The sequence below is a fragment of the Pseudophryne corroboree genome, chromosome 7 (genome assembly GCF_028390025.1).
Source record: "Pseudophryne corroboree isolate aPseCor3 chromosome 7, aPseCor3.hap2, whole genome shotgun sequence".
NCBI lineage: Eukaryota > Metazoa > Chordata > Amphibia > Anura > Myobatrachidae > Pseudophryne > Pseudophryne corroboree.
In genome coordinates, this window is record NC_086450.1 from 18,004,469 (window position 1) to 18,022,996 (window position 18,528).

The following is an 18,528-nucleotide window of genomic DNA, read 5'->3' on the forward strand; positions in this document are numbered from 1 at the left end:
TAGTACCATTCTTTGTCACCAGGTCTGGGAAAATTTCAAGGCTTTATCTAAATTTGCAGCATTATGTTACCCTCCACCCCCCCTTTTTCAATTTGTTTGTTCTTTGTTGCACGATGTCCACTCATCCAAAACCTGTCACACTGCCTTACACCCACACACTTGTTTATTGTTCTTTATGTTGAAAAAAGGGGGATGTAGATGTGTGCTGTATGTGGATGTCTTAAGTTGCATGATTGCCATCCACTTGTTATACAGGAAGTGCTTGTTATACAGGAAGTGCCTCTGAAGTAATTGTTCAGCCTGACTGCAGCTTGTAAAGACACACTTTTGCAGCTCTTCAGAGTCTTGTGTGATTTGCAATGCATACATACAGACCACTTTATAGTTCCAGTCAACCAGAAGCTACAGATGGGACCACGGTTATCTTGACTAGTTTTGTGCGCATAGGCAAAAAACGATTTATTAGCATAAACCCTTCATCTATTGTTCTCAGCTGCAATACAATACAGAGAACAATACAGCAGGGGATTAAGTCATTACAGCAGGGGATTAAGTCCGATTGGCCAATCTCAGTTAATCCTATTAAAGGTCAAGATAAATGTGGATACATCTGTATAACATATACAGGGCTGTTTCTAGCCAATTTGGCTCCCAGTGCGAGATTTAAAAATGTGCCCCCCCCCTAGATAAAAAAAACTTGTGCGCACAAACAGCAAGGGGCGTGGCCTCATCTAAATGGGTGTGGCCTCATTTAAATGGGCATGGCCTCGTCTGAAAAGACTACCTCACAATCCAGTTTTTGACCCTGCTCCAACAGATCACGACCACCACAGGAAAAAAAATTCTACCATATTCTACCCACACAGTAATGCCCCCTGCACCATATTATACCACACACCGCATTGCCCTTGATACATTAAATCCCCACACTACGGCAGGCAAGAGTCCCCATTTCACACATTACGGCAGGTGTCCCCATTTTACACATTGAGAGAGAGAGAGAGAGAGAATACTTACAGAGGCGATTACCGCTCTTCGGCCCGCCTCACCAGTCGCTCCTCGCGCCGGCCGTTCCTCTTCCTAACTTGGATCCCCCTCTGTACTCCGCTCGGGGGGGAGGAGTTTCGCGGAGTGACGGGGTTGCGTCGTGACGTAACGACGCAACCGCGTCATTCCGTGAAACTCCGCCCCCCCGAGCGGGTTACTCGGGGAGAAATAGGAGGGGGAAGCAGGGAGCCACAGTTAGTGCCACGGCGGGCGCCCAGTGCGGTTGCACTGCTCGCCTGCCCCAAGAAACGGCCCTGAACATATACCCCTATGTGTCGAAATGGGTACCGTGTACCTGATAATTGATGTGATAACTTGACTCTTCCATGGCAAAGTACAGTCATAGGTTAATCCATCCTTCTTCACATCAGGACACGTAAAGAAGACTTGCAGTTATAAAAACCCACTCCCCCTACATGCTTTGCCTTCTGGCCTTCCCTAAGCTTAGAACAATCACTGCTCACTATACATTAATAAAAAGAGCTTGGGACAGACAAGCAGTACTGTATGTATGCTTCTTCACCACCCTCATCTCTCTGAGGGAAAGCTTGCTAGATCTTTGTGCCAACCATCCTGAGCTATATGATGGCTAGAGACAGCCCCCAACCTTCTCTGCTGACATAATTCTTTCTTTCTTTCTTTTTTTATAACCATTTGATTTTAGAACATATTGATGGGCCACAACCTTATATTCTGCTGGTCTCAGTTCATCTGACACGTTCATTGCTGCAAATGTTTCATATGAAGCTGTGCACAAGGTATCACCTCTTGGGTGGCTTCAAACACTTTCTGACACTGCACTATTGAAACCCGAGGCTTGCGCCTTAGTTGAGTACCTCTATCTCGAACATTTTCCTCCCTTCTAAAAAAAACAGTTGAATCTAAACACATGAATTTTTTTTTATTTCTTTCAGATGGCACTAGGTTCCTCATTCAGATGTGGCTGGAGATGCTATCGCCAGGGCTTAAATAGAAGAAGCAGCAATAGCCCTAATATGGTAATGCAGCAGGGAGTGTTAGACCTTCTGCTACAGTACTGATCCGACCTGTTTTCTAGGACACAAGTATCAGATAATCTCCATCACCATCGGCCGGCTGTGTGTACCATGGGGTCGCACAATCTGGTCACTCCAGGGGCTATCAATAGGCCAGGAAATCACTGTCCTCTGATGGAGATCCTGGCCTCATTCCTCCTTCACAATGGAGGTCATTACCACATCCTCCCTGCCCTTCAAGCGGCAGCAGATTGTCAATGACTGAAGGTGTGCTGCCATCCTGCGTCACCCGACCCATTCATGCATGCACAGAACTGGTACTGAGCATGCGCAATGTAATGAACACCAGTGCTTTGCGGAGCAGGATTGCACTCCATACACATCTGAATCAGGCCCTAGATGACTATTAGTCTGCCACCTGCCACAGCTGCAGCAGAAAGCCTGCAGAAAGTCCACCACCTGCCACAGCTGCAGCAGAGAGCCTGCAGACAGTCCACCACCTGCTACAGCTGCAGCAGAGAGCCTGCAGAAAGTCCACCACCTACCACAGCTGCAGCAGAGATCCTGCAGAAAGTCCACCACCTGCCACAGCTGCAGCAGATATCCTGCAGAAAGTCCACCACCTGCTACAGCTGCAGCACAAAGCCTGCAGACAGTCCACCACCTGCTACAGCTGCAGCAGAGAGCCTGCAGAAAGTCCACCACCTGCAACAGCTGCAGCAGAGATCCTGCAGAAAGTCCACCACCTGCCACAGCTGCAGCAGAGAGCCTGCAGAAAGTCCACCACCTGCCACAGCTGCAGCAGAGATCCTGCAGAAAATCCACCACCTGCCACAGCTGCAGCAGAGAGCCTGCAGAAAGTCCACCACCTGCCACAACTGCAGCAGAGAGCCTGCAGAAAGTCCACCACCTGCCACAGCTGCAGCAGAGAGCCTGCAGAAAGTCCACCACCTGCCACAGCTGCAGCAGAGATCCTGCAGAAAATCCACCACCTGCCACAGCTGCAGCAGAGAGCCTGCAGAAAGTCCACCACCTGCCACAACTGCAGCAGAGAGCCTGCAGAAAGTCCACCACCTGCTACAGCTGCAGCAGAGAGCCTGCAGAAAGTCCACCACCTGCCACAGCTGCAGCAGAGATCCTGCAGAAAGTCCACCACCTGCCACAGCTGCAGCAGAGAGCCTGCAGAAAGTCCACCACCTGCTACAGCTGCAGCACAAAGCCAGCAGATGGTCCACCACCTGCCACAGCTGCAGCAGAAAGCCTGCAGAAAATCCACCACCTACCACAGCTGCAGCAGAGAGCCTGTAGAAAGTCCACCACCTGCCAGAGCTGCAGCAGGTCTGCAGAAAGTCTACCACCTGCCACAGCTGCAGCACAAAGCCTGCAGAAAGTCCACCACCTGCCACAGCTGCATCACAAAGCCTGCAGAAAGTCCACTACCTGCCACAGCTGCATCACAAAGCCTGCAGAAAGTCCACCACCTGCCACAGCTGCAGCAGAAAGCCTTCACACAGTCTGCCATCTCCCATAGCTGCAGTAGAAAGCATGCACACAGTCCACCACCTGCCACAGCTGCCGCAGCAAGGAGCAGTCCCAAGGCCCCTCATAGCAGTCAGTGGGTCACCACTGGCACAGAACAAGGTGAATCCCTATTATGGGCCGCGGCCAGTTATTGCTTGGTGTAATAAAAGTGAAGTCTGGGACAGCAGTGCACAATTAGCACGGCAGTATATAAATGGTCTTATTAGGAATAAAATAAGTAATCCCGGGTACTTGCCATTTCATAATGATTCACAGATGGCAAATATGTATGTCCATATGGAAGGAGAATATATTGTCCATAGGAATGTATGGTTAGGTACATGAGAGTATTGGATTTCATTGGCTCCAAAAGACGGACCACGCCTTGCGTCTCAAACTCAGAAGCCGGTCTTGGTCCGCAGAAGAGTATGCTCTCGCAGTCCGGCGACGTGCCTATGGCTAAACAACAAGTACAGGTGAAATAATGCTAAAGCATTAAAGTTGTATTAATTAGAAATGTGCACAGCGTCGTGTTACGGTTTTAGTTCTAATTTCATCATCGTTTTTTGGTTTTGCAAAGTCACCCTCAAGTGCTCTGTTTCGGAATTCGCATTTAAAATTCTAATCTTGGGTTTTGGATTTCTTGAAAATGGATGATGTAATTTTTGCAATGCAAACCCCAAAATTCGGATTTAAAATCCGAATTCCGAACTACGGGAAGATCAAAACCAGAACTCGGTTCGTAGGTGCAAAATTCGGGTGGGTTTGGATTTCTAAAGAATCGAACCACACATCTGTAGTATTCATAATGTAGAGCCATTTATATTTGACTATCCTTGTTTGGAGGTGAAAATTATATATATATGTGTGTTCTTAGCACAGATGGATTAAACAGGTGAACAAACTTTTTGGCATGTTACTCCTACAGTATCAGGTCCGAAGCTGGTGGTGCCCTCATTGTACTCACCTGCGGCGGGATTGTGGGCTAGGTTGAACGTAATTCCATTACGCAGTCAATGGTGATATGAGGGGCTCTTTTATAGTGAAGTGCCTGCTTTAGGAGCATAAGTGTAATGGAGGGAGATAAGGGCAGTAATGCCCCCCAGAGTAAACGACTAACTACCTCACATACTTACAGGGTGATCTCATTGCCTTTGCATGTTGTGATTTTGGTCCACAGAACAGCTCTATCCCTTTGGTGTCAGTGGAATGTCTGGTGGTGGCAATAAGTGTCACCTCCTGGTATCTCCCTGTGATTTGGGGAGATGGATTCATGGCTTTCCTGCTTTGCGTGTGTGGTCGCAATCTGTGATTGCTGATGACGTCATTAATGTCATAGGAGAAATTGTGTCAGGTCAGTGACTTGTGTTAAAATAATGGTGGAAATGTACAATGTGATGTCATCGGTGACATAGTTAATGTTCATTTATCGTTTTTTTTTTTTTTTTACAATGTGTTAGAAAAACCAATGGATTGGGTTCGTACAGTGACATATTTGGCCGTACAGTAACATATTTGGCCGTACAGTGACATATTTGGCCGTACAGTGACATATTTGGCCGTACAGTGACATATTTGGCTGTACAGTGACATATTTTATCACAACCCACAGATTTTTTTTGTACTGAAAATCTTCTGGTCTTTGTTATATTATTGTTTCCCCTCAGGGGAGGAAAGCTACAATTTGCATAATAGGCTGGACCACACAGAGCCGCCTGTGCTGGCCCCACCCCCTTTGTGCATGACATCGTCTGAAAGCCCACGCCTTTTGGCAAAACCTGACCCTATCACATACTGCATACCCCTCTATGGGGGTCATTCCGAGTTGTTCGCTCGTTATTTTTTTCTCACAACGGAGCGATTAGTCGCTAATGCGCATGCGCAATGTTCGCACTGCGACTGCGCCAAGTAAATTTGCTATGCAGTTAGGAATTTTACTCACGGCATTACAAGATTTTTTTCTTCGTTCTGGTGATCGTAATGTGATTGACAGGAAGTGGGTGTTTCTGGGCGGAAACTGGCCGTTTTATGGGAGTGTGTGAAAAAACGCTACCGTTTCTGGGAAAAACGCGGGAGTGGCTGGAGATACGGAGGAGTGTCTGGGTGAACGCTGGGTGTGTTTGTGACGTCAAACCAGGAACGACAAGCACTGAACTGATCGCACTGGCAGAGTAAGTCTCGAGCTACTCAGAAACTGCACAGAGAAGTCTTTTCGCAATATTGCGAATCTTTCGTTCGCAATTTTACTATGCTAAGATTCACTCCCAGTAGGCGGCGGCTTAGTGTATGCAAAGCTGCTAAAAGCAGCTTGCGAGCGAACAACTCGGAATGAGGGCCTATGTTTCAGCCATTCTTGCTATAGAAACTACAAGTTTGCCATATAAATAAATACTATGAGCTCATTCCTCAGTGTGTAACAGGTAATGGGGATCTGCTTACTCTTGTATGACCGTTTAGATATATGATAGGGATGCGGTTAATTTACCGGCTATCAGTATCCCAGAGTTCAGGAAACCGACACTGGAAATCCCAAAATCTGGTGAAATGCCGGCTATCGGAATTCCGACCGAAGCCTGTAATTCCCACTCGGGGGATGGTCCACACCAGCACCTGAGGTGGAATCAAATAGTTTGTCGAGCAAAGCTCACCACCGAGCTCGATGCGTGGCAAGGGGTCAGCTGTCGGGATTCTGGCGTCGGTCTCCTGACTGCCGGGATCCAGACTGCCGGTAAATCATACCGAACCCATATTTTACACGTAAAGTTTTGGTAAAATGTATTTATTTTATAGAATTATCCCATGAAGTCTAGTCATCATGTTGTTGCACAGCACATAGGAGGTGACTCAGAGGCAGATGCATAGAAACCATGTTTCTGTCTGTGCATAGGTCCCAATGGTTACAATCAGAGAGATCCATTCGATTTTGATGGCCCATTTAGGGTGGTAACCATAAGGGGGGGGGGGGGCAGCAAGTTGTGGGTGTGTCAGGGTCAGTTTCACTGATACCAGTAGCCATGCACCACGGACATTATGCGCCTGCCATAGTCAGGCGCAACGATCCGGTGATTAGGCCGATGGGCCGCCGCTAGTGCGCACATTGACAGATCCACGCAGTGGCCGGTGGGTGTCTCAATGGGATGCCCATTGGCTGCGGAATTAGCATACAGATGCAGTAGCGGCTGGGAAAAAGACACGGGCACTACTATATTGCGCCCACCTCTGAATCAGCCCATAGTGTACAGTAAATATAGAGCTACAGACGTGTTAGTGGCACTTACTGCCCCAATGTGAATCAAAGTTCCGATTAAGGTCTACTCCAAAACAGGTCCCATTATCATGTGGGGAACGGTTCTTTCTCCAGAGACGATCCTGAAATTGAAGATGAGATATGTGTTTATCACTGCAAATTAAAGTTGTTTTCTAATATGAATTTCTCTAAGCCTCCTGCGTTTTCACTAGTACAGTGTAGAGTATTCATGGGGGGTGTATCCAGTTGGCTGCATCTAGCAGGACCCCAGGACCTCTGTTGATCAACCTCAGCACAGCACGGCTCTGTCAGACTGGCCATATGACAATTCTGGCCAATGCCAGATGGGCCGATGGTTTATGGGCCGGCCCGGTCAGCAGTCAAATGATGTACCATTTGCTGAGTAGCTCCACCTCCCAGCCTCTGCTCGGCGGATTGGATGTAAGGCACCATGTGACCACTCATATTGGGGAGGCTGGTGGCTCTTGCCGCCAAGATGGGCTGTGTGCTTTAAATGCCAGGGCCAATTTTTAGTCCCAGTTTAGCCCTATCCCTTGCTAAGTAAAATGTATATTTAAAGTATTACATTTCTTTGATATATTAATATATTTTGATACCTCAACTGCCAGAGTAGGTTCAACTAATAATGTATGAGGGAGCTAAAAATATGGGAGAAAATAAATACCCCACAGAATGCTACCAGCAGACACCGCCATGACCCAATGCACTGGAGACTATTTAAAGGTCTGCTATGTAATTCCTGTATGGAAGAAGTTAACCATGTTCAGGGATGACATCTGTTATCCATAATGCTACGCATAGGAGGTTTTCAGTAATATGGATGAATAATATTCTCTTTATCTAATTTGCACTTCTGAATTAAACCCTCTTCTTGCCAGAATGGCTCTAGCCTTAATACAGATTCATCTAAAATGCAGACCCTGCAACACAGGGATGTCTGTCCGATACCTTGAGGTGTTTCTTGGATCGATCTGGGAGCCCTGATGTATCAATGGAATCGATCCTAAAGTGACAAATCTAGAGGCAATCTTCTTACCTGTTCCCTTGCGTCTGCTCCTGAATAGGTGTTTCTTTGCGACTTTTCGTGTCGCAGTGGTGGATTCCCCACTAGGCATGAGAGGCACGTGCCTAGGGGCAGCACTTCAGGCTGATTATGTTTTTTGTCATTCTGACTTATTTTTTTAATATTTTTTATTTAGCAAATGACGGGAGGGGCAGCAAATTATGGTCTGGGAGCTGGGAATGGTGTGAGGTTGGGGCTGCTTTGGTGGTCTCGAGGCATCTGGACTGGCTCCTGAAATAAAGGTGGCAGTGACGTGATGGGGGGATGGGGCGGCAGCCAATAATGTGTCTAAGGGCGGCTTGACCCGTAAAAAACCGCCCGAGCCGTGCAGTATTATTCCTAATCTGCATTGGTTGTTTCTTGGTGTTGAATTATGCTGTCATTCATCTATTCCTTACTTGAAATTTATTTTTAATTGGATGATTTGATGAAGCTCCAATCGCTGTCGTATTCTGGTGTTACGTCACGCTAGAGAAACAGATACAATGACCTGGTACCCTACAACTGCGGCCTTCTCTGCTGTAATATTGTCCAGGGCAGGTCTCGTTACCCCACGTCAGTGTCCCATATCATGTGTTAGTGCAGAAAAGCTGTGTGTTGTATTTACAGTGACAACTTTGGCCTCTGTTGGGACTAAATAATATTTTGTATACAGTATATTATTTTCTTTGCCAAGATCAATCCTTAATCATCTTTCAAATAATTCACAGAAAAATAAATTGAATATCACATTTCTACGATAACTTATTAATTTGCCAATAATGAACCCTCATACAGTATAATATCCAGCACCACAATCCAGAATCTTACTGTAGTAAAGGAATAAATGTATCCGTCAACGTTCACCACAGGTACAACGTAGAAATCTACTTGCTTCAGGAGCTTGTTTATCAAAGGTTCGTTCTGTCTTGCAAGAATCTGAAAATAAAATAAGGTGTATGAGGTTTTGACTGCAACATATTGGGTGGCAAATGCATTTTGGTTGTTAGCGAACAGGATTTTAGCACTTTCTCTTTCACCAAGGCTTGATGCATCTTCCCTAGAGATGCAACAAATGTCCATTCTCATAGTGATGGTTTCAGAATCAACGTAGACAAACCAAAGCGCCGCTGTGTCCAACGCCACCTAATTCAACCTATATATCGCAGGAAAGCACAATGTTCTGGTTTTAGCCATTTTTGCTTAGCGTGTCTACAAGAATCTTTTGAGGGAGATTCAATTAAGTGTTGAGTTCCAACTGCGCACATAGCTGGTTATTATGGAATGAAAACCTCGCTAATTGCTACTTGCACCTCTATGGAGTAAGCAAGGTTCTCCTGCCAGATGACCTGCATTGCCTTAATTCATGAGGTTCCAATCAAACTTCAAAGCTGATTGAATAAGGGGGTGCAGTGAATAAGCTGCTGAGGGCCCAAGAGGAACAAGAACCAAGTTTGGGAACCACCACCAGAAGCATCTTATAACAACTGAGCTTACATTTTCTGTGATTTAAGGTTTAGGGGTCTATTTACTAAAGCCTTGGATGGAGATAAAGTGGACGGAGATAAAGTATCAGCCAACCAGCTCCTAACTGTCATTTTTCAAACATAGCCTGTGACATGGCAGTTAGGAGCTGATTGGCTAGTACTTTATCTCTGTCTACTTCATTTCCATCCAAGGCTTAGTAAATAGACCCCTTAGTGTCTGGTGATATGATCCACTTTTAGGTAACAATAACGGACGGCTGGCTATTACTCTTGCTGAAAATAGTCATGTATCAAAAGTATATCCTGGAATTTTACCTCTTTCACAAACCACTGGCAGTACGCGGGAGCAATCCATTCCCGAGCGTGGATGCCGCAGTCCATGAATATAACTTTCTTTGTTCTGGCTGCGGGGAATCCGATCTGCAAACAATAGATAAAATACACCTAGCAGATGGGGATACAGAACATGCAGACGTACTTCTACAGCAAGAAAACCAAACCTGAGTATAAATAAAGTGCTGTATGATGGTTTTCTTTAAACAACTATATACTGTACTCATATGTTGATTGGAAGAGCCTCCTCGTGAACATTTGCTGCGGTCTCTGACATTAGCAGAGGTGACAGCGCTTTAGTACTGCGAATAATGTCCTTTCTGGCGCAGGTTCCCCCTATTGAATAGTCAGAACCACTTCTTCAAAATAATAGTATGGTATCAACACAGATGTGTCTGGATAATCCGGTACAGCATGTAATAAGCTGCATAAACTTTGTTACGCGTTTCACAGGACTGCTGCCCACTTCTTCAGGCAGTTTATGCCTATTTTATTCTGAATATTTTATTACAGTAATCAGAATAAACACTCTTTTTATTCTTTTTAGTTTTGGAGGTACCGATTACAAGATTACCAGGTGGGGTGTGCACATCAATGCCTTTCATATTTGCAGAAATGAATAATAATAATAATAATAATAATAATAATAATTATTATTATTATTATTATTAATATTATTAACATTTATATAATGCCAGCAATTCCTGTACTGCTTTACAATTAGGAACAAACACAATGACTAATACTGAAGATTAAATGTCACATATTGCAGGAAAATAGATAACAGGCATATCCTTAATGGGTGCAGGGTGTTCTATGCACACGGCCCTTGAGGAACCGCCTGCTGCGCCCATAGACTATACTTACCATGCACAGTAGAGAAATCACAGCGAAAAATGGCGCCGTTTTCTTGGTGATAAGTGCATGCATGGTAAACTGGTAAAATGTTTCACTACTCACGCTCCACTGGGGTATGTATCATTAGATCGACAGTGTCTAGGTCGACAATGTTTTGGTTGACCACTATAGGTCGACAGGGTTGGAAGGTCAACAGGGTTTCTAGGTCGACATGTGCTAGGTCGACATGTCAAAACGTTGACATGATTTTTATTTTTATCTGGTGTCATTTTCTTCGTAGAGTGACCGGGGACCCCAATTAGTGCACCGTGTCCCCTCGCATGGCTCGCTTCACTCGCCATGCTTCGGGCAAGGTGCCTCGCTTCATTCAGCACCGATTACTGTTCCAATCGTAGTCCACGTGGATCGTTAAGTATGAAAAAGTTCAAAAAACGTTTTTTTAAAAAACAACAACTCATGTCGACCTTATGACCTGTCGACCTAGCACATGTCGACCTAGAAACCCTGTTGACCTAGTGACTGTCGACCTATAGTGGTCGACCTAAACATTGTTGACCTAGACAGTGTACCGATTACAAGACCACCAGGTGGGGTGGGCTCATCAATGCCTTTCATATTTGCAGAAATTAATAATAATAATAATAATAATAATAATAATAATAATAATAATAATTATCCCGCTTCAGCGTGCCCCATACTCAGGCAAAGCACCTATGGTTTTTGATAGGGTGCAATTAAGATGTGGAATGTTGTTGTAAATGAATGGAAGTGAGTTTTCTGAGGGTCTGAGGAGCCTGAGGGTCTAAGCTCCAAGGAGGCTGAGGGTCTGAGCTCTGAGGAGGTTGAAGGACTGAGAAAGGAAAAGGAGGCAGAGGGTCTGAGCAAGGAGGAGGCTGTGAACCTGAGTTATGAGGGGGATGAGGGCCTGAGCTATTAAGGGCTCAAGGCCTGAGCTATGAGGAGGCTGAGGGTCTGAAGTCTGAGGAGGCTGAGGGTCTGAGCTATGAGGAGACTGATGGTCTGAGCTATGAGGAGGCTGAGCCATGAAGAGGATGAAAGTCTGAGCTCTGAGGAGGTTGAAGGTCTGAGAAAGGAAGAGGAGGTTGAGGGTCTGAGCTATGAGGAGGCCGAAGGCCTGAGCTATGAGGAGGCTGAGGGCCTGAGATATGAGTGGCTGAGGGCCTGAGATATGAGGAGGCTGAGGGTCTGAAGTCTGAGGAGGCTGTGGGTCTGAAGTCTAAGGAGGCTGAGGGACTGAGCTATGAGGAGATTGATCATCTGAGCTATGAGGAGACTGAGAGTCTGAGGAGGCTGAGGGTCTGCACTCTAAGGAGGCTAAGCTATGAGGAGGCTGAGAGTCTGAGGAGGTTGAGAGTCTGAGCTATGCGGAAGCTGAGGGTCTGAGCTATAAGGAGCATGATGGTCTGAGCTATGTGGAGCCTGATGATGTGATCTATGAGGAGGCTGAGGGTCTGAGTTATGAGGATACTGAGGGTCTGAGTTATGAGGAGACTGAGGGTCTGCACTCTGAGGAGGCTGAGCTATGAGGAGGCTGAGGGCCTGAGCTACAAGGATGCTGAGGGTCTGAGCTATGAGGAGCATGATAGTCTGAGCTGTGAGGATGCTGAGGGTCTGAGCTATGAGAAGCATGATGGTCTGAGCTGTGAGGATGCTGAGGGTCTGAGTTTTGAGGTGCCTGAAAGTGTGATCTGTGAGGAGGCTGAGGGTCTGATGAGGCTGAGGGAGTGAGCTATGAGGAGCCTGATGTTGTGATCTATAAGGAGGCTGAGGGTCTGATGAGGCTGAAGGACTGAGCTATGAGGAGCCTGATGTTGTGATCTATAAGGAGGCTGAGGTTCTGACCTCTGAGGAGAGTGAGGGTATGAGGAGGCTGAGGGTCTGAGCTCTGAGGAAACTGAGGGTCTAGGGAGGGTGAGGGTCTTAGCTATGAGGAGGGTGAGGGTCTGAGCTATGATGAGGCTTGGTGGAGTTAGAGTACGAAGAAGTTACAGTGGTGGATGAGGGGTTGCAGGTGATTTAGTCAAGGTTCAAAAGAGGGAAAGTATTAGAGATAAAGAACTAAGAAATGGAACAATGTCAGGAGAAAACAAAGTAGTACGTATTGGTGCAAAAAGTGTCTATTACTGTATATGGCTTAAGCAGTCTCCCCTCTGGTCACATATGAGAGCGTATGCGCACAGACCCAATAGAGGATGGAAATATTACTTCATGGTCCTTTGTTCTGCAACAAAGTTTGCCCTGATTTCCCACATCTTACCACATATGTTACCAAGAGAGATGGCAGAAATGCACTTTCCCTTATGCGGAAGACAACAACACAAGACTGTCATGCATGTAATATGGCACATGGATGTATCCGACTTACTTTGAAGTAATAGATGGGACGTTCCTCGTATGTATGTCCCAGGAGATGCTGTGCCACCAAATTACTGTGTTTGTCTTTAATCAGTTCCATCCAGGTATAAATCTGTAACAACACAGATTCTATTAGCATCTACAGTATCTATCTATCTATCTATCTATCTATCTATCTATCTATCTATCTATCTATCTATCTATCTATCTATCTATCTATCTATCATTATCCCAGCTCCTGGCTTACCTCATCCATCGGATGGTATTCGGTATATGTATACGTGTCCAGGGATATTGCCCTCGCCTTGTTGTCACTCACAGGTCGGCTGTCAATCAGCTTCTGCACATCTTCAATCATGACCCTACAGAGGAGCAGCAATGTAACAATGTGCTTATTATAAGCTTATAAGCTTATGGAAGCTTATTCCAGCCCCTCTTCTACTGATCAGGGGGACACGCCATGCTCCTACAAGTGACTATGTGAATGCTGTCACTGTAGTTATATATTATAGCCAGATAGCCAATGAATGTAAGTTCTACCTCTGCAAACATCTCCACTGCCCTATTACAGTCAGGTCCTATTGTACTATTATAGTACTGTCTTGCCTGCTAGTATACTGATCTGTACCTTCAGGCTCTTTCTATATGAGGACCGGGGCCATCGAGAGCCATGCCAGGCCCCGGTAAAGGGGAGGGGACATGGCTTGAGAAAGTGGGCGTTACTATGCCCTTTGAAATGAAAGTATTTAAAAAATAAAATAATAGTGGGGCCGCACCATTTTAACACAGGGTGGCAGTGTGTGTGTGTGTGGTGGGCACGGAAAGGGCACCCGCTTCCTATTTTACGTGATCTGGAAGCCGTTCCCTCCTCCCCGGCCAGCGCCATCTTCCCAGTGATATTTGGGATGATGACACTCGTCACTAGAGATCAAAGTCTCTGGCACAGATGGGTGGCGGGGTGTTAGCAGCCCCCCTGGCCCGGGTAGTTTGTACCCCCACCCCCCCATCTTGACACCACTGATGAGGACTCATGGGCACACTTTAGGAAAACATCAGATTTGCACCTGAACAGACCATAAGGCCATGGCAGGGGGGCCAATATGTTCCTCATTTGTATGCAGGGACACCTTCTTTTGCATGCAATAAATACTATGCATCAATAGGATTTAAGAAGCCGAGGAGCCTATTTATTAATTATTGGGCTCTATGCATGATAATTATGATTTCTTATTGCCGCGATTCTCTGAAATAAAATTATTGTGAATATATGAATATATGAATAAACACTTCTACGGAAAGCAGCTCCAAAAGGTTCCTGTCCCTGTCATGTGGTGGAAGTAACGTGATCTCTAATGCAGTCACTTAATTTCTTTTTCAGGACCCTGTGGTGCTGCTGTGCATTCCCGGTCTACTGACCAATGATGCTCAGATGGTCCATGGACTAGTTTGGGCCATTGTCAGAAAGGGATCCTACAGATCCATCTCCCAGTAAATGCTGTGCAGTCTACCCCATGGGTTGTGATGGGCCATTGCCAGGCAGGTATCCTACAGATTCATCTCCCTGCGTCCCCAGTCCATCTATGAATCTATCTGTACATTTAAAATTGACCACCCTGCAGCACAACATGGCCTTTGTTAGGGGCAAATTAAATGATGTTCTTTTTGGGGATGGCATTTTAGGATCTCTTGGGTGGTGAGCTGTGGTTTCTCTAGATCCTGGGTCTGGTGGGAAAGCATTGCTCCACAGTGGCCACAATGCAGCAAAGAGTATTTGTAGGCATTAGTGCTGCAGCCCTACATCTGGAGTTGCAACTGGTTGCGGGGCAATCTCCTTTTCCATGTCAAGTGTTCTCTGCCATCAAAGGAGGCACCTGTGTTTCTACATTGAGGTTGGGCTTATTGGTACTATCACAATAAAGGGGCGGGCCTTCATTTCTCAGGTTGCGCCTTATGATCACCCCCATTTGTTAATTCTATTTATGGCGTTGCAATACTTTCTCGGCCGCCCGCTCATTTGTATATTTAATAAATAAACTGGTAACCTTATAACGCCACTCATTGGGGTATATTTACTAAAATTCGTATTTGTGTCGATTTGGACGGAGATTAATCCCAAATGACATCGAATGTGTGAATTTGCAACTTTTTGAATTTTTTACGCCACATTTACTATGCTGTCGTATTCTGCATTTTCGTTTTTTTCGATGTCGATGTCATTCGTAATTGCGGGCAGTGTTTTACGGGAGTGAATAGTAAAACACTGCCGACATTAAAACAATGAATCTCGGACGGATCTGTGAGTTCCGTGCAGGGCTTCATTGTGCACCTTTAAAAAAAAAAAAAGTGTAAAAAATCAAGATAAAAATTGCGTGGGGTCCCCCCTCCTAAGCATAACCAGCCTCGGTCTCTTTGAGCCGGTCCTGGTTGAAAAAATATGGGAAAAAAAATGACAGGGGTTCCCCCATATTTGATCAACCAGCACCGGGCTCTGCGCCTGGTCCTGGTGCCAAAAATACGGGGGACAAAAAGCGTAGGGGTCCCCCGTATTTTTAACACCAGCACCGGGCTCCACTAGTCAGAGTGATAATGCCACAGCCGGGGGACACTTTTATATAGGTCCCTGAAGGCCTGGCATTAAATCACTAACTAGTCACCCCTGGCCGCGGTACCCTGGAGGAGTGGGGGCCCCTTAAATCAAGGGGTCCCCCCTCCAGCCACCTAAGGGCCAGGGGTGAAGCCCGAGGCTGTCCCCGCCATCCAATCAGAATACACACACCGTGGCAGTAAAACTTTATTACATACATACACACCTACATACACACATACTTACCTATGTTCACACGAGGCTCGGTCCACTTCTCCATGTAGAATCCATGGGGTACCTGTGAATAAAATTATACTGGCTGTGGCATTATCTCTCTGACTAGTGGAGCCCGGAACTGGTGTTAAAAATACGGGGGACCCCTACGCTTTTTGTCCCCCGTATTTTTGGCACCAGGACCAGGCGCAGAGCCCGGTGCTGGTTGATCAAATATGGGGGAACCCCTGTCATTTTTTCCCCATATTTTTTCAACCAGGACCTGCTCAAAGAGCCCGCAGCTGGTTTTGCTTAGGAGGGGGGACCCCACACAAAAATTTTTCTTGATTTTTAACACTTTCACACCCCTTCCCACTGATAAACATGCACGGATCTCACTGATCAGTGCATGCCTGTCTGAACACGGTAAAAAAAAGCAGGTCTATTTTAAAACTGCTTTTTTGTTACGATTTGTATTTTTTCACGGCAGTATTTGGCTATTACCGGCAGTGTTTGTAAATTACAATTTTTAGAAAATTACCGATAACAGGCTCATTTGACCGATGGTGTATTCATTCATATAATTTTTTTCTTTGACTTCCAAAAAAGTATGAATACCCTCATCACTGCCGTGATTTCAGTTTAGTAAATTTCCGAGATGACACTTTGAAGAAAAAACACCAAATCGGTAAAAATCGGGAGCTTAGTAAATATACCCCATTCTGTCTGTGTATTTATTTCAGGTTTAAGTTCTATGAGCTCTCTCAGGAATCCATTAAACAATAGAAAGCTGAATAACATATAATCATTTACAATAAAATAACATTAATATAAATGGAGATTTGTTATACTAATAAATTATTTATTTAATAGATACTGTAAGTAGGTGCCACACTATTCTACTACCATTTGTTAATATATTTTAAGCACTTGGGGGTTAATTTTTTCTTTAGATGGACTACTAGTATATACTATATATATATATATATATATATATATATATATATATTCATATATATTCATATATATATATATATATATAAATATGAGTAATCATTGGTGTGTACTCAGCATACTTATAGGGAATGTTCTGTTGACCAAGCTTCTCCTTCATCTGCGGCACATTGGAGACTTGGACCCGGAGGTGCACCTCTCGCCCGCTGTATATCTCTTCTACGATATCTGGCTTCCACAAGTCAAGCTGGATGAACAGAATAAATAAGTTATTGTAAAGAAATCAAAACATCGCTTTATAAATAAATGATTGAAAGAGAAACCTTTTAGTAAATCGGAATGTTTGGATGTTTCTGAAGTAAGGAGAATTCTTTTCCTCTATTGGACATGGATAACTGCATTGAAGAATCCAATACATTTCCTATCCAGCTCACGGCTAGTCATGGTACATCATGTCCGAAGGAATGGGTTCAACTTCTGTGGCAGTGTGCCCCCTTCACCCCCCTCTTTCCCTGAGACGGAGGAGCCAACATTGCCTGGCACACTGCAAACTTTCATTTTGAAACTGCTATTAATGTTGATATCTATTTTAATGTGTTTCTCAGTATAGTGTTTTCTCTGTTTAGGTGCATGGATGATTGAGGTCATTGGTTGTCACTAGGCACAAGTGCATAGATTAGATACTGGTTTGGATTGGTCTATTATGTCCATTTCAGGATCCACAAACTAATTCCCAATCCCTAACAAATTCAGCTTTGTCTTACAAGAAGTCACCATGGAACTAATTAAGAACTCTGTTAACTGTCTCGCGGTTTTACCAATGTGTAGATTTGAAAGAACCTACGCAGTTCATGGAGACCTGCTAACGCATTCTAATAGCAACTATGGGTTGCAGAATACACTGGCGCTAGACCTTATAGATGACCCTTCTGTCAGATCGGAGTGCGTGAATCCTCTGTATATGGAATGTTACAAGAACTATTCCAAACAATATAAAATAAATGATGATTTATTTTCACAGATAAAACAAAATGACATTAGTAAAATAGCCAATAAAAACTTGAAACATCCATATTTACACATGTGGACAGAACAGATGGGACTATTTCAATAAGGTGACTTGTGCAATGAATAAATGGAGATCTCTTAACATAAATCAGTCTTGCGGTGGGCTAGCTTTCTATAAAAGCAGATATGGTCCGAGGCTGAATAGCCTGGCACCACCGCAGCAAGTTATATTCAGCTTTAGAGTCCTCCCAATCCAGTTTGTGTTCTCCGTCCAAACCTTCCACTGTCCAAACAACGCATTTTGGTCAGTGAAATGACCTTTCTCAAGATTGGATAGAGGATCCCTACAAGAACTCTCCATTTATACCCCTCATATTAAGCTCAATTCCATTCACATGGTGGTGATTCAGAGCTCCCCACTTCCTGGTCTCTCCTACCAGAAATGACGATCCGGCGCACTTCCGGTAAAAGAGCATCACCGGAAGTGCGCCGTGCATTCCACAGAGATCTGAGATGCGACTGTTACCAATCGGGTAAATTCTAATGAACTAATAACACTGTTATCAGCCTAAGTGATATATTAATAATCCTGCAATGATCTATTTTGAAAAGGATTGATGGCCCAATTATCTCCAAAATTATCAACTTAATTACCAATCATCTGGTTAACATTATGTTTGCTCTAGATTATAGTGACATATTAACCATCTGGTGAACATTAAGTTTGCTCTAGATTATAGTGATAAATTAATCATTCAATCAATCATTCAGTCATTAACTAAATATGCCTCCATCTTTGTTCATTCCTCCTTCCTCCCTATAGATGTTCTTTCATACTATTA

General features: G+C 44.7%; 1 protein-coding gene across 1 annotated transcript in view; it reads right to left on the reverse strand.

Moving 5' to 3' along the window:
- LOC134943267 (carboxypeptidase O-like) overlaps nt 1-16,925 on the reverse strand; it is a 23,830-nt gene extending 6,905 nt beyond the window's left edge. Inside the window, exons 1-7 of the mRNA XM_063932206.1 lie at nt 16,801-16,925; nt 13,175-13,289; nt 12,938-13,039; nt 9,676-9,780; nt 8,705-8,812; nt 6,842-6,932; nt 3,820-4,022 (exon numbers count right to left, since the gene is read on the reverse strand). Coding sequence (XP_063788276.1) covers nt 3,820-4,022; nt 6,842-6,932; nt 8,705-8,812; nt 9,676-9,780; nt 12,938-13,039; nt 13,175-13,289; nt 16,801-16,838 — 762 coding nt within the window. The 5' untranslated portion in view covers nt 16,839-16,925. The remainder of the gene's footprint in view (nt 1-3,819; nt 4,023-6,841; nt 6,933-8,704; nt 8,813-9,675; nt 9,781-12,937; nt 13,040-13,174; nt 13,290-16,800) is intronic.
- Nucleotides 16,926-18,528: the final 1,603 nt, after the last annotated feature.